Raw genomic sequence first — 12,469 nt, 5'->3', positions numbered from 1 at the left:
GTGCTGCTCTGCCAGCTGCTCCTCCGCCTCCAAAAAGGGAGGGTCCGGCAGCACTCGAGCAAGCGCCCTTGCCAGAGACCCGTGTGGCTTGGTCGGGGCTGGGCTCCCGCAGCACCGCACGGGCGGGCGTCCTTCTTCAACAGCACCGTGACCCTGGAGGGCAGGATGCTGCAAACCAGTTCCACAGGGCTGGTTACACGGGTGGGCAGGGGACGGAGCTGGCCATGGAGCTGAGCACTGATGCCGGCTGGGGCACTGGGAGGTCCCTGCTCCAGGAGCCAGGTCTGTGGGGTTTCCACCTACGTTAATGAGACCTGCCAGGAGAGAGACCCTCTCCTCCCGAGCGTGGGGCGCCAGCCAGCCCTGGGATGGTGAGCCTGCCCTCCCCGTCTCACCCGCGGCAGGAACAAAGCGATTCAGCAGGGCTGGGAAAGCCCTTGGCTGGCTCTGGGGCCCAGAGGGATGGCTGCCCCAGTGACTCAGAGGCTGCTGTACAAGGGCCCAAACTCAGCCCTCGTCTAGCCAAGTGCAGTCTCTTCGGGCTGAATGTGGACTGCGACCTTTTTCCCGTGAGCCCCAGTCCCGGCTGCAGCCGCTGGCTGGCCCCCCAACAAACACCTCCTGGGACAAGGTGCTGAGAGTCCGGGTGGGGAACGCGCTCTCCTCCCTCTTCTCAACACAAGCCCGGGGCAGGCCGGCCCAGCTCGCTTGCTGTCTGGACGCCTGCTGCAGGGTCCCTTCCCTGCTATTTCCTCCCGTGCCGCTTTCAGGAGCTCTCCGGGGCTCCCTGCGGTTCAGTGCTGTCTGGGGCGGCCTCTGTCCACCCCACGCACCCTGCTCACCGTCCCCCTTACAGATTCCTGTGCTGGCAAAGCATCGGGAGACGACCAATGCAGCTCAAAATAGGGATTTATTAGTACGGGAGCAACATTCTGTACAAGAGCAACCATGCCAGTCCAGGGGCATGTTATTTACAGCGGACTTTTCATCTGTACAGGATGGGCTGTGTACAAAACACTGGCCACCGGGTCAGCCAGGGACAGGACGTGGGGACGGGGTCCCCTGCATTTCCCCACGCCTGCCAGCTCCGACCCGGGCAGGAGGGGGCGTTATTGCAGAGTTGGCAGGGGGATAAGGCATTGGCATTTGCACACGTCAGCAAAATGTGGCCATGTCAAAACAGAGAAGCAAGCAGGGCGGCAGTGCAGGCTAATCTTGCAAGCCGGGGCCCAGGGCCAGCAGAGTGCCATGTGTTTTCAGCAGGACGGCACCCCCAGCATGGAGAGGGGCTGGTGGGCTGTGGAATCGGCCCTGGCTTCTCTTCCACGCTGTGCCGGTCTGCAGCGAGCATGCACCTTCCCTCAGATGCAGCCAGTGCCCAGCCAGGCTTGGTTTTCCAGAGCCCGGTTCCGTCATGCTGGGCAGAGATCCACTGGCAATTTACCTGACCTGCCAGGGTCCCTGGGAGGCTGACCTACGCTGCCAACTTTTGGGGCAGCTTTGCTGGCTCGGAGCATGGCAAGTCTGACCCCGCGAGGCTGGCAGAAGCCCCAGTGTAGACCCAGGCAGACCTGCAATTAGGGGCTTTTTGCCAGCCCAGCTATTTGGTTTGGGGAACGGATACACACAGGACCACCAAAGCCCTCGGTTACCGGCACTAGCTGCATTCCCGGCAGAAGGCTTTGCCAGTGTAACCAGCAGGCCAGGCCTGAGTGTGTAACTGACCCTCGGCCGGCACAAACCCTGGTCTGCGCATGGAGCCAGATCGCGTGCACGTGCGAAGCGTGGGCCCTCGTGCGACTGAAATCAGGCCCTGCCGCTGGGCTCGTGGGGGGGGGGAGGCACGTGCAGGTTGCATCGCCCTGTGTCGCACACACAACGTGCACCCCTGGTGGGACACAAAGGGCGAGTGGCACATCGTGGAACAGCCCCTTCCCCTCCCACGGCCTGGTGCTTTCCCTGGCTGTCGCTGTCTGGGGGGGCACTGCTCCCCGTACTCCGGCCGCCTGCCCACGCGAAAGCCCCGCACCGGACGCTGAGTCTTTTGGCCCAACCCCCGTGTCTCTCTTGGCCCCGGGCCGAGGAGGACGCCAGGGGCCGGGCGGCTTTGCACAAGGACGCCCCAGACAAACATCTGACGACGGGCACACTGAACAGCTGCTGTGGCTGGCGACCCAGCCAGGCCACCGAGAGGAAGCAGCAGATGGTGGAGACTCCAGGCGGCCAGCTGGACTCCTCAGGGTCCAGACCCTCACGTTTTGGCCAGGACAGATGTTGGGCCACATCTGGAGAGAGCCTGGAGCTGCGGCCACGGCCAGGCCTTCCCTGTTCTGTGGCTAGGCAGGTCCAGGGCCCAGATGAGCCTTGGAAGTGCCAGGAGGCCAGGGGGATGGGCGTGAGGCTGGCAGGGTCTCTTCCACCTCCAGGGAGGCAGGGGCTGGGCAGAGCCTTTTCTTCTTGCTCAGAGAGCAGCTGCCAGCCAGGCGCGACCGGGGATGGCGAAAGGGCCAATGGGGAGACCCGGGGAATGGCGCCACGGCGGGCCTACTCCCTGGCCACTCCCCGGAGAGGCTCCAGGGGGCGGAGCTGGGGACCGAGAGATTTAGCACCCGCCGGGCATCTGGCGAATGGGCCCCAACAGGGCAGCGCAGCCGGGCTAGCTCCCACCCGCTCGCACAGGGCAGCAGGGACACCTGGCAGCAGCAGGCCAGGCTGAGTGCCTTCGGGCTCAGGCGGTATTTGCCCAGCCCATGTACCACCCTGAGCTCTGGGCGGCCCGGGCCTCCCATGTCTGTGCTCGGTGCTGGGGGCTCCCCGGGGGCACAGCCCCACTCCGGATTAGTGCTACTCCCTGCGGAGCGCGGGGCGGGGCGGGGCGGGGAGGGGTGGTGCGCAGGCCGGGACACACATGCAGCCTCGCGGCCCAGAGACAGTCACAGCCGAGGGCCTGAATACACACCCCAGGGTGGGGTAAGCGGCGGGGGCTGACCGCACCAGGCAGCCAGAGCCCGGTGAAGGGAGGCGAGCAGCCCAGGGGAAGCCGCAGAGGGGACAGGCAGACTGGGGACGCCTCACGAGCCCGGCTCGGTGACTGAACTAGGAAGGAGGGGAGAGCTCGGCTCCCAGGGGCAGCAGGGGGTCCCAGGCCGCTCCTCGGAGCAGGCCTGCATGCCGCTCTCCTCCTACTGAGCCTCGCAAGGCTCCGCATCCCCCCGGCTGCCCTGCAGCCCCGAGACAGGACGGAACGAAACGCCCCCGGGGCTGCTCCCACAGGGCGAGGAGAAGCCGGGCTCCAGCCACATCCTGGGTCCTGCCCAGGCATAGCCCAAGCAAGGGTCCTTGCTGTGTCACACGGGCCTCAGGCCTACCCGCAGCCTGGGGGTCCCGCTGCCGGCCGCTGGCCCCAGATGTCTATAAATATAGCGCAGTCCGTATATTATATATGTACAGGCGCAGCTCCGCCGGAGGGCACGGCCGCGGCATGAGGAGGGGCACGGCCGCGGCATGAGGAGGGGCACGAGCGGCCACGCCAGGGCAGGTAGCTGGGTGCGGCGCGCCAGGGCCGGAGGGCTGGCCACGGAAGCCATCTTGGTTTGGTTCTTGCGCACGCACTCCGGTGGGGGGAGGCCCAGGGAAGCCCAGCTTGCCGGGCGGGGGCTCGTGGGCGAGCCGGTGTGTGCCGAGGGGCTGAAAAGGCTGGCTTGCCGGGGACCGTGGCTGCGGGTGCCACGGGCGCGGCCAGCGCGGCCGGGGGCAGCAGAGTCCCTCACAGGGGCTGGACGGCGGGCGTGGGCGGGATGTAGAGGGACTGCGTCTTCCTGCCCTTGCGCGGCGTGGCGTTCAGGATGTCCACGCTCCTGCGGCTGGAGCGGACGACCTCGGTCACGAAGCCGGCGCAGTCGCTGCAGATGTCCTTCAGGGCGGAGCCGTGGGCGTAGATGTGGGGGAACTCCTCCTCCACCCGCCGCCGCGGCGGCCCCTGCAGGGAGCTACAGAGCACGGCCATGAGATGCAGCCGGCCGCCGGGGGGCGCCGCTCAGCCCCTCCTGCCCACGTTGCTGCCCGTGACCTAGTGGGGGGCTGTCTGCTTTGCCCCCATTTTAAGAAGCCAGCCAGAGCCTGGGAGGCCAGGCCCGGCCCTGGTGGGCACGTGCAAGGGAAGCTGGGGGTGGATTCATGGGGACAGACCCCGCCGGAATGGCCGAAGAGGGAGGAGGAGACCCTGGAGAGCCTGCGAGGGAGGCAGGCAGCCTGGCCAAGGAGGGGTCAGGGAGACGGTGTGGGGGGGCAGGGCCGGGAGATGGATGTGAGGAGGGGGCTCGTCTCCTGCCCTGCCTGGGGCGCTCGGAGCTCTGCCAACAGCCCGACCCTCCGCACGGGCACCCCCAGGACACAGACGCTGCGTTTGGCTGGAGAAGAGCCGGCCGAAGACACCGCACCTCTGTCCGGGGGTGGGGGGGGGACGCTCTACGGCAGGGGGTGCCCGCCAGCCCAGCTACAGAGGGGCAAGCCTAGCGGTTAGCTCCGTCCCGGCACCCCCACCCGCCAGCGGGGGCTGCACCACGGCGTTAGCCACGGCGCTGCTAGCCCGGACACTTACATCCCCCAGCGGCCTGATCCCACCTTGCTCCCGTCCCCGTGGCCTCTAGATTGCCCTGCCTCCGCCTCTCCCATCGGGCCCGCTGCCCAGTGGCTCCAGCGACCGGCCGGCTGCCCCAGAGCGGGCCTTGTGCAGAGCCGCGCAGGCGGGAACTCACTGGAAGGCGTCTTTCCGGCGCAGCGGCACGGCGTTGGCAGGTCCCGGGAGGCTCTCGAAGCCCAGGGCATAGACCGGAATGTGAGCCAGCTTCTTGGAAGGCATCTTCATCTGCGGCACGGGGGGGAGAGGAGAGCGGGGGGGTGGGGGGGTCACTGTTTGAGCCGCTGCCGCCCAGCACAGCTGCACCCAGCGGGGCTGAGCCGCCTCTGGGAGGTGCCCCAGGCCAGAGCCAGCCGCAGGCGGGAGGCAGCTGGAAGGGCAGTCCCGTGTCCCCACCCGGAGGGGTGACTGGCGGAGACGGGGGCGCACTGTGCGGGGATCAGGCCACGCTCGGAGCCAGCTGGTGCCCAAGGAAGGATCGCAACGTACTTAGCAGCCCCAGCGCTGAGCTGGGCTCGCCAGTGGCAGGGGCCGCAGGTCCTGGCTCCCCTGCACAGGGTCCCCGTGTTGCCTCTTCCTGCCCAGAGCTGGGAGCAGAGGCCTGAAGGTTCCTGGCCCCGCTGACAGGTCAGGTAGATGCCAGGTGTTGTCACCGGGCGGGCAGAGGGCGCAGATGGAACCAGGCCAGGCTGGGGGGGCGGTAGCTACCCTGGGTGCAGCACCCCTGCTTAAACATGGGGGGCCACAATGAATCATCTTTCTGCCCCTCCGCTGAGCTAAGGCCAGTGTCCTACGTGGTGGAGTGGCCATGGGGGCCAGGAGTTAGCTAAGTGGGGCCCCCAAAATGCTACAGCGCCTGCCCTTCTGCGGCCAGCCCACAGCCAGCTCAGCACGGTGCACCGGGGACACTGGCACGGCCACGGGAGACAGTCAGCGCCCGACCCGCCGGCACGCTGCACCCTGGGTATGTCTACACTACCCCCCTAGTTCGAACTAGGGGGATAATGTATGCATACCGAACTTGCTAATGAAGCCCGGGATTTGAATTTCCCAGGCTTCATTAGCATAAAGCCGGCGCCGCCATTTTTAAAAGCCGGCTAGTGCGAACCCCGTGCCGCGCGGCTACCTAATCCGAACTATCTAGTCCGTGCCGCGTGTAGCCGCACGGCACGGGGTTCGCACTAGCCGGCTTTTAAAAATGGCGGTGCCGGCTTTATGCTAATGAAGCCTGGGAAATTCAAATCCCGGGCTTCATTAGCAAGTTCGGTATGCATACATTATCCCCCTAGTTCGAACTAGGGGGGTAGTGTAGACATACCCCCTGAGATCGCTGCCCGACCCGTTCCCCCCGGGACAGGGCCTTCGACAACGAGACGAGGCCCCAGACACGGGGCACACTCCCGGAAGTCTCTTACCTTCAGGCTGCAGGAGGCGCAGACGGACCTAAGAGCAGGGGGAGACGCAAAGGTCAGTAAAGAACCGCACCCGCGGCACCCCCCGGCGCACAGACCCTTCCACTCACCTCTTGCAGAAGAGACAGGCGGAGGGCCAGGAAAACAAGGGGAACTTGGCTTTGCAGCAGCAGCATATCTGTGGGGGAGAAGGGCTGAGGTAAATGGCCCCCGTTTGCATCGGTGGGGTCCCTGCACGCCGGGGCTCGGCTGGCCCCTTCCTCCCACGCCCAGGGCCGAGGCAGCCGTGGCTCCCGGGAAGGCCGTGGCGCCACCCTGCCCCCAGCCCTCACCTTCCCTTTCTTCAGGCTGCTGTAGAGTTCCTTGCTCTGGAGGAACTTCTCCATCTCGGCCTTCACCAGCACCCTGCGCACGTTGATCATCTCCTCCACGGTCAGGGCCAGGCTCTCCACGGGGTGGCTGAACTCCTGTGGCACACGGGGAGTGGGTGCGGAGCGTCAGAGTGCTGGGAGTGTCACGCCCCAGGGCCTGGCTGCTCGCTGCCGAGCCACAGCCTGAGCTGCACCCCTTTGGCACAGAGCGGGAGGAGGGGGCAGCGGGCCGGGACGCGGGGGGTGAGGGGGCTAAGCCACGAGGTGTCCGTGGCCCACGTGCCGAATAGAGACCTGTAGGACATGGCCAGAGGGAGATGCAGCTGCTCAGGAGCATGGAACCACGACTGGAGGGACAGCGAGGGCGGAGGGCCGGTCCCAGGCTATCCCCTGCCCCTCCCACCATCCCTGCGTTTGCACCAGCTGCTTGCCACCCTGGCTGCACGTGGCGCCCTCAGCCCCCACGGCTGGGCTTGGAAGGGGTCGTGCAGCCAGGCCAGCCAGACGCACTCTGGAGAGGAACCCAAAGGCGGCAGCGTTTATTCTGCTAGAGCAGCGGCTCCCAACCACCGTTCCACGGACCACTGGCTGCCAGTTCACGGACCCCTGGCTGCCGTTCCACGGACCCCTGGCTGCCAGTCCACGGACCCCTGGCTGCCGTTCCACGGACCACTGGCTGCCGTTCCACGGACCCCTGGCTGCCAGTCCACGGACCACTGGCTGCCGGTCCACGGACCCCTGGCTGCCGTTCCACGGACCCCTGGCTGCCGTTCCACGGACCGCTGGCTGCCAGTCCACGGACCCCTGGCTGCCATTCCACGGACCACTGGCTGCCAGTCCACGGACCACTGGCTGCCGGTCCACGGACCCCTGGCTGCCGTTCCACGGACCACTGGCTGCCGTTCCACGGACCGCTGGCTGCCAGTCCGCGGACCCCTGGCTGCCGTTCCACGGACCGCTGGCTGCCAGTCCGCGGACCCCTGGCTGCCGTTCCACGGACCGCTGGCTGCCAGTCCGCGGACCCCTGGCTGCCGTTCCACGGACCGCTGGCTGCAAGTCCGCGGACCCCTGGCTGCCGTTCCACGGACCGCTGGCTGCCAGTCCGCGGACCCCTGGCTGCCATTCCACGGACCGCTGGCTGCCAGTCCGCGGACCCCTGGCTGCCATTCCACGGACCGCTGGCTGCCATTCCACGGACCACTGGCTGCCGGTCTGCGGCTGCTCTGGGGGCCGGGGTTCACCGCCCAGCGCTTCCCCTCCTTCCGCGGCTGCTGAGGGAGGCGTGTCCTGCCCTGCCTCTCTCCCAGCCACCCCCCGCACTGGGACCTGCCACTTTCTGCCCAAGCAGCCTCCTCCCCCTTCCCAGCTCTCTGTGCCTGGCCCGCGGGCTGCTCAGGGGTGGGGGGGTGCTAAGAGGCGGGAGGCTGACACTGGGGTTTCCGGGGTGGGAAGCTGGCACTGGGGGGCTCTGGAAGCAGGGCTAGTAGTGGGGAGACTATGGGGGCAGGGCTGGCCGGGGGGGCTCTGTGGATGGGGCTAATATTGGGGACTGGGGGCTGGTAGGCGACGAGGCTGGGGGGTTGGGTGAGGTGGGACTCTGGAAACAAGAGGCTGGCACTGGGGAGGGTCTCCTGGGGGGCTCTAAGACTTTAGGGGCAGGGGGCTGGTGGCGCTGAAGCTGGCTGTTCACAGTGGCTCTGGGGGCCAGGGCGTTTGGCGGACCGGTAATATTTCATTGGCATATTTGCATATTCATTATTTGCATAATGACTATGCAAATATGCAAATAAAATGTTACTGGTCCGCCAAAGGTTTGAGAGTGGGATTGCCGGGCTGCGGTACAAAGCAGGTCGGAACCGCTGCGCTGGAGCAGCTCTGGAGCTCGGGTCCCTGCCGGCAGCACCCCCCGGCCCCTCGCCCCACAACCCAGTCACTGCGCGGCTGTCCTGACCCCTCCCCGATTCCCCTCACTTCCCAGCTGCAGCTCCCCCACTGCAGCCCTGGCTCCCCCCCCCCCCACTCTGCGGATGCCCCAAGCCCGGCCCGCAGCTCCCTGCTGTTCCCGTCCCGACTGTTGCCAGTGGAGACGAAGCCGGGCCAGGCCAGAGCCCCAGGGCCTATGTCGGAGATGGGCCCCTGCAGCCAGACCCTCCTCTTCCACCCCTCGTCAGCTGCCTGGCCCCTTTCCTCCCCCGAATGGGAGCGGCGGGTGGCCCCGGGCGAGCCTGCAGCCTGAGGTCGGCAGGTTTCCCGCGGGGCCCGAGCCTCTCGCTGACCTCCGGGGGGACGTGGGCGGCGTGGGGCTCGGGCGCTTACCAGCCAAGGCCTGGAGCTGCTGTCCGGGGTGGAGCTGGAGCTGCCCTCTGCCCTCTCCTCCACCGCGCCGAGGGAGCCGCGGTCGGCGCCGGGGGGCAGCGGGTGGGAACTGGCTGGGAACGAACCTGGACGGGAAGACGACAGGCAGCCTGCTGAGCGCTGCCCCCGCCGACAAAGGGGGCCGGACAGGGTGGGGCCTGGGTTCCAGAGCAGGGCCGGGTGGCCGCGAGGTGCCCTCTGGAGGAGAGGGGGGCAGGGAGAACCCAGGGCTTTTGGGGTGTCCTGCCGGGGCCCAGCGCCACACTACAATATCCATGGGGGCAGGTCTCCTTACTCCTGTCCGTGTCCTGCCCCCGGCCCCAGCTCTGGGGGGCAGGGCAAGGGGCTCGCAGCAGCCCAGCCACTGCACCGTGCAGCGGGGGGCTGCTGGCGAGCTAGTGCAAACGAGGGCTGGCCCCAGTCCTGGGCGGGGGAACCTCCACTCTGCACAGAGCCTGGACCCCGCGGTGACGTCTTCCCTTAGCCGGGGGAGGGGGGACTGGAGGCCTGTGCCCGGGGGACAGATGTGGGCTGGATCAGCGGGTAGCGGAGGGGAGGAGAAGGGGCGTGGGAGGAACTTGCCCTTGGTTTCCATGCTGATCCGTGCAGTATTCATGCTACCTGAGCGGGGCCTTGGCTCGGCCGCCCCTGGTCCCAGGTACCCGGCATCGGGCTGGCCGGCGGGCCTCGCGCTCTGGAGCTGGGCCAGGTCCTGCTCGGAGAAGGAGCGATCCCGCTTCAGGGGGAGCCCTAAGCCAGGCTCGCCCCCCGTCTCGGCGCTCGGGGACTCCTCCTCCTGCAGCGTGGGAGAGCAGCGTGAGCCGCTGTCCAACTTCAGCCAGAGCCCGGGGCTGCCCGAGCACTGGCCTCACGCCCGGCGGGAAGAGGGCGCTCAGGCCAGCGAGCCAAACCCCCGGCGTGCCACGCGCTCGTCCCCATCCCCTCACGAGGTCAGGAGAGCGCACGGCCTCCGGGAACGGGCCGCGCCGAGCCCCCGCCCCTCCCGCCAGCGACCCCACACGCAACCCGCTCTCTTACCTCGGAGATGTTCATCTCCTCCATCTCGGCCAGCGTCGGGGCCTTGAGCAGGACTCGCGGGCGCGGGCGCGGGGCGGGGGGGCCCGAGTCCGGCGCCGAGAGGTCGATGCAGGAGGTCGACTTCACGTTGCTGGAGCAGGCGTTGGGGATGCAGGGCAGGGAGCCGAATCCTGGGAGGCGGGAGGGGCCGGGACGGGAGCTGAAGGCAGGGCGAGTAGGAGGGTGGCACCACTAGAGGGGCGGGCTTCCCTGGGGCACCTCGGAGGAGGCTGCCAATGTAACCGCCCCGAGCCCCTGCGGGAGGGAGGTGGGTATGGAACCCCGCTGGGTGGGCAGAGCTCTGGGGGCACGCCTCGTCCCTGCCGGGGGCCACAGGGGGGCTAGTGCCCCAGGCGAGACCTGGACTCATGCAGCGGATCGGTGAGGCCAGCCCGATGGCGGGGCGAGCGGGGGGATGAACTTTGGACTAGCGCTGCCTCCCCTCGACAGCGCAGCCGTGGCCCCTGAATTCCTCGCAGGCCCAGAGACGCGCAGAGCACGCTGGCCGGGGCGGGACGGAGGAGCCGCACCGCAGAGCGAGCCGGGCAGGCAAAGCCCCGAGAACACGCCGGGTTCGAATCCTGCAGGCAGCCGCTGCTGGGCACCTAACCTGGGGCTGGCTTTGCGTTTCAACAGCCCCCCAGGCCTTAGGGCTGCTCCGAGCCCCAGCGATTCCCACCCGGCAGCCCCCTCGTAGCTGTCAGCGTGTGGGGGCCCCCTGCGGAGGCAAGGCCGGGGGCCAGATGGAGCTACTGGCTCCGAGGCTCCCGGCGGGGGCAGGCCGGGCCGGTACCTTTCTGGCCCTGGGGCCGCATCTCGACGGGCCGCAGTTTCCTCTCTTGTTTGATTTCCTCCAGAATCTTCTCGTGGAGCGTCCTCTGCTTCTGGGGCAGCGGGCGCAGCCTCCGCTCGGACACCTGCAGCCAGCGCCCGGGGCAGACGGAGCAGGCGGGTGAGAGAGACGCTCCCCCCCCCTCAGCCCACCCCGGGGGACTTGCTAGGAGCCCCTGGCAGCCCCCCTCCTGCTCCCACAAGCACAGCGTGGCCTGAGGAGACAGCAGCGTGAGCCTGCCCTCCCCGGGCTGCCTGCTCACGACTGCAGCCGCCCCCCGGAGCCGAGCTCACAGCGGGACACACAGGGCAGTGGGAGCCTCACCCTGAAGCCGACGCTGCTGCTCCTGGAGCCAGCCACGAGGCTCAGTGTAACCCGGGGGGAGGCCGCAGGCTCCGGAGGCGTTCTGCTGAAGGAAGAGCTCCGCTGGCTTGTGCCAGCTCTCTGCGCCCCCTGGCCGGGCCCTCACATCTGCTCCCCACCGTTGTTTCCTCTAATCCTTTCCAGCCACGTGCGGAATAATTGTATGTGCACCAAGGCATGGGCGGATGTGCACCACCAGCAGGAACACAAACCTAGCCGGGTGGGCTCTGAATCTCTCGCGAGTGGCCGCACGAGCGCCCGGTGTCGTGGGAACACGGCGCCTCGCCGGGGAAGCCTCAGGCAAGGGGCAAAGCGCCCTGGGACGGGGCTGCCAGGCCGAAGCAGAGAGGAGAGCCGTCTGCAGTGCTGGGACAAGGGGATGCCAGAGCCAGGCTCCTGCCCCTAGACACTCCAGCCAGCGCAAAGGGGGGCTCCTTCACGGAGTCAGCGGCCGACAAGCCCTCTCCTCCCGGGGCCTCTCCCGGGCTCTGAGCCCAGGCAGTCGGGGGCCCCACGGCCCGGGCGCTCCAGTTCCCCCGGACGTTACCTGTTTCAGTGGCGGCCGAGAGCGTATGAAATCCAGGATCCGTTCGTGGGCGTCTTTCTTCACCCGGGGCGGGATGTCCCCATCCACCTGGTGGGCAGAGGGATGGGCCGACGGCGGAGGGGGAGTTAACGAGGCTACAAAACGGCCGAGGGCAGCCTAGGACGGGGGCGGGGGAAAGCTCGGAGGGATCGCGAGCTAACTGCACGGCGCACGGTTGCAGACAGAGCAGACGTTGCTCTGGGCTGGACTGGCCCAGGGGGGCCTCCAACTGGGGGGGCCGGACCCCTTGGCGGTCATGAGGTTAGTGCATGGGGGCACGAGCGATCGACCTCCCCCCCGAGCCTCGCGTTGCCGCCGGCACGTATACAGTCCTGCGCTTCGATATCTACAAAGGGTTTTCATTTATGGGGGGGGGGGGGCGCAGACACTTGCTGCGTGGGAGGGGGCCCCCCCCCAAAGTGTGAGAACGGCTGGATTAGCAGGAGTCCAGACACAAGGAGCGATTCTTCCGCTCGGCTCTGCGCTGACTCGGTCCCAGCTGCAGCGCTGGGGCCAGGGCCGGGGCCAGAGTTCGGGACATGGGAGACGGGCGGAGAAGAGCGACAAAAGTGACGGAGAGGCGAAAGCACGTGCCCTGGGCGGGAAGGCGGAAGCACCTGGGTTGTTTAGCCGGAGAACAGACTGAGAGGGACACGGTGGCAGCTTTGTCGTACAGCAAAGGCTGTTAAAAGGAGGGAGACAACGACTCCTTCACCTCTGAGGACAGGACAGGAAGCAAAGGGCTTAAATTCAGGGCGCTTTCAGGTGGACAAGAGGCTACTGCCAGGTGGGGAAGCACTGGAGTAAAGTGCCAGGGGAGGTTGAGACTCTCCA

At 67.7% G+C, this 12,469-nt stretch overlaps 1 protein-coding gene across 1 annotated transcript in view; it reads right to left on the bottom strand.

Moving 5' to 3' along the window:
- Window positions 1-3,626: 3,626 nt before the first annotated feature.
- SPIRE2 (spire type actin nucleation factor 2) overlaps window positions 3,627-12,469 on the bottom strand; it is a 36,667-nt gene continuing 27,824 nt past the window's right edge. The window contains exons 6-15 of the mRNA XM_075939815.2: window positions 11,597-11,683; window positions 10,648-10,771; window positions 9,816-9,985; window positions 9,399-9,573; window positions 8,739-8,863; window positions 6,384-6,518; window positions 6,162-6,229; window positions 6,055-6,082; window positions 4,758-4,867; window positions 3,627-3,989 (exon numbers count right to left, since the gene is read on the bottom strand). Coding sequence (XP_075795930.2) covers window positions 3,767-3,989; window positions 4,758-4,867; window positions 6,055-6,082; window positions 6,162-6,229; window positions 6,384-6,518; window positions 8,739-8,863; window positions 9,399-9,573; window positions 9,816-9,985; window positions 10,648-10,771; window positions 11,597-11,683 — 1,245 coding nt within the window. The 3' untranslated portion in view covers window positions 3,627-3,766. The remainder of the gene's footprint in view (window positions 3,990-4,757; window positions 4,868-6,054; window positions 6,083-6,161; window positions 6,230-6,383; window positions 6,519-8,738; window positions 8,864-9,398; window positions 9,574-9,815; window positions 9,986-10,647; window positions 10,772-11,596; window positions 11,684-12,469) is intronic.

Source organism: Pelodiscus sinensis, chromosome 12 (assembly GCF_052426305.1).
Source record: "Pelodiscus sinensis isolate ZL-2025 chromosome 12, ASM5242630v1, whole genome shotgun sequence".
NCBI lineage: Eukaryota > Metazoa > Chordata > Testudines > Trionychidae > Pelodiscus > Pelodiscus sinensis.
This window is presented reverse-complemented; position numbering and strand designations above follow the sequence as displayed.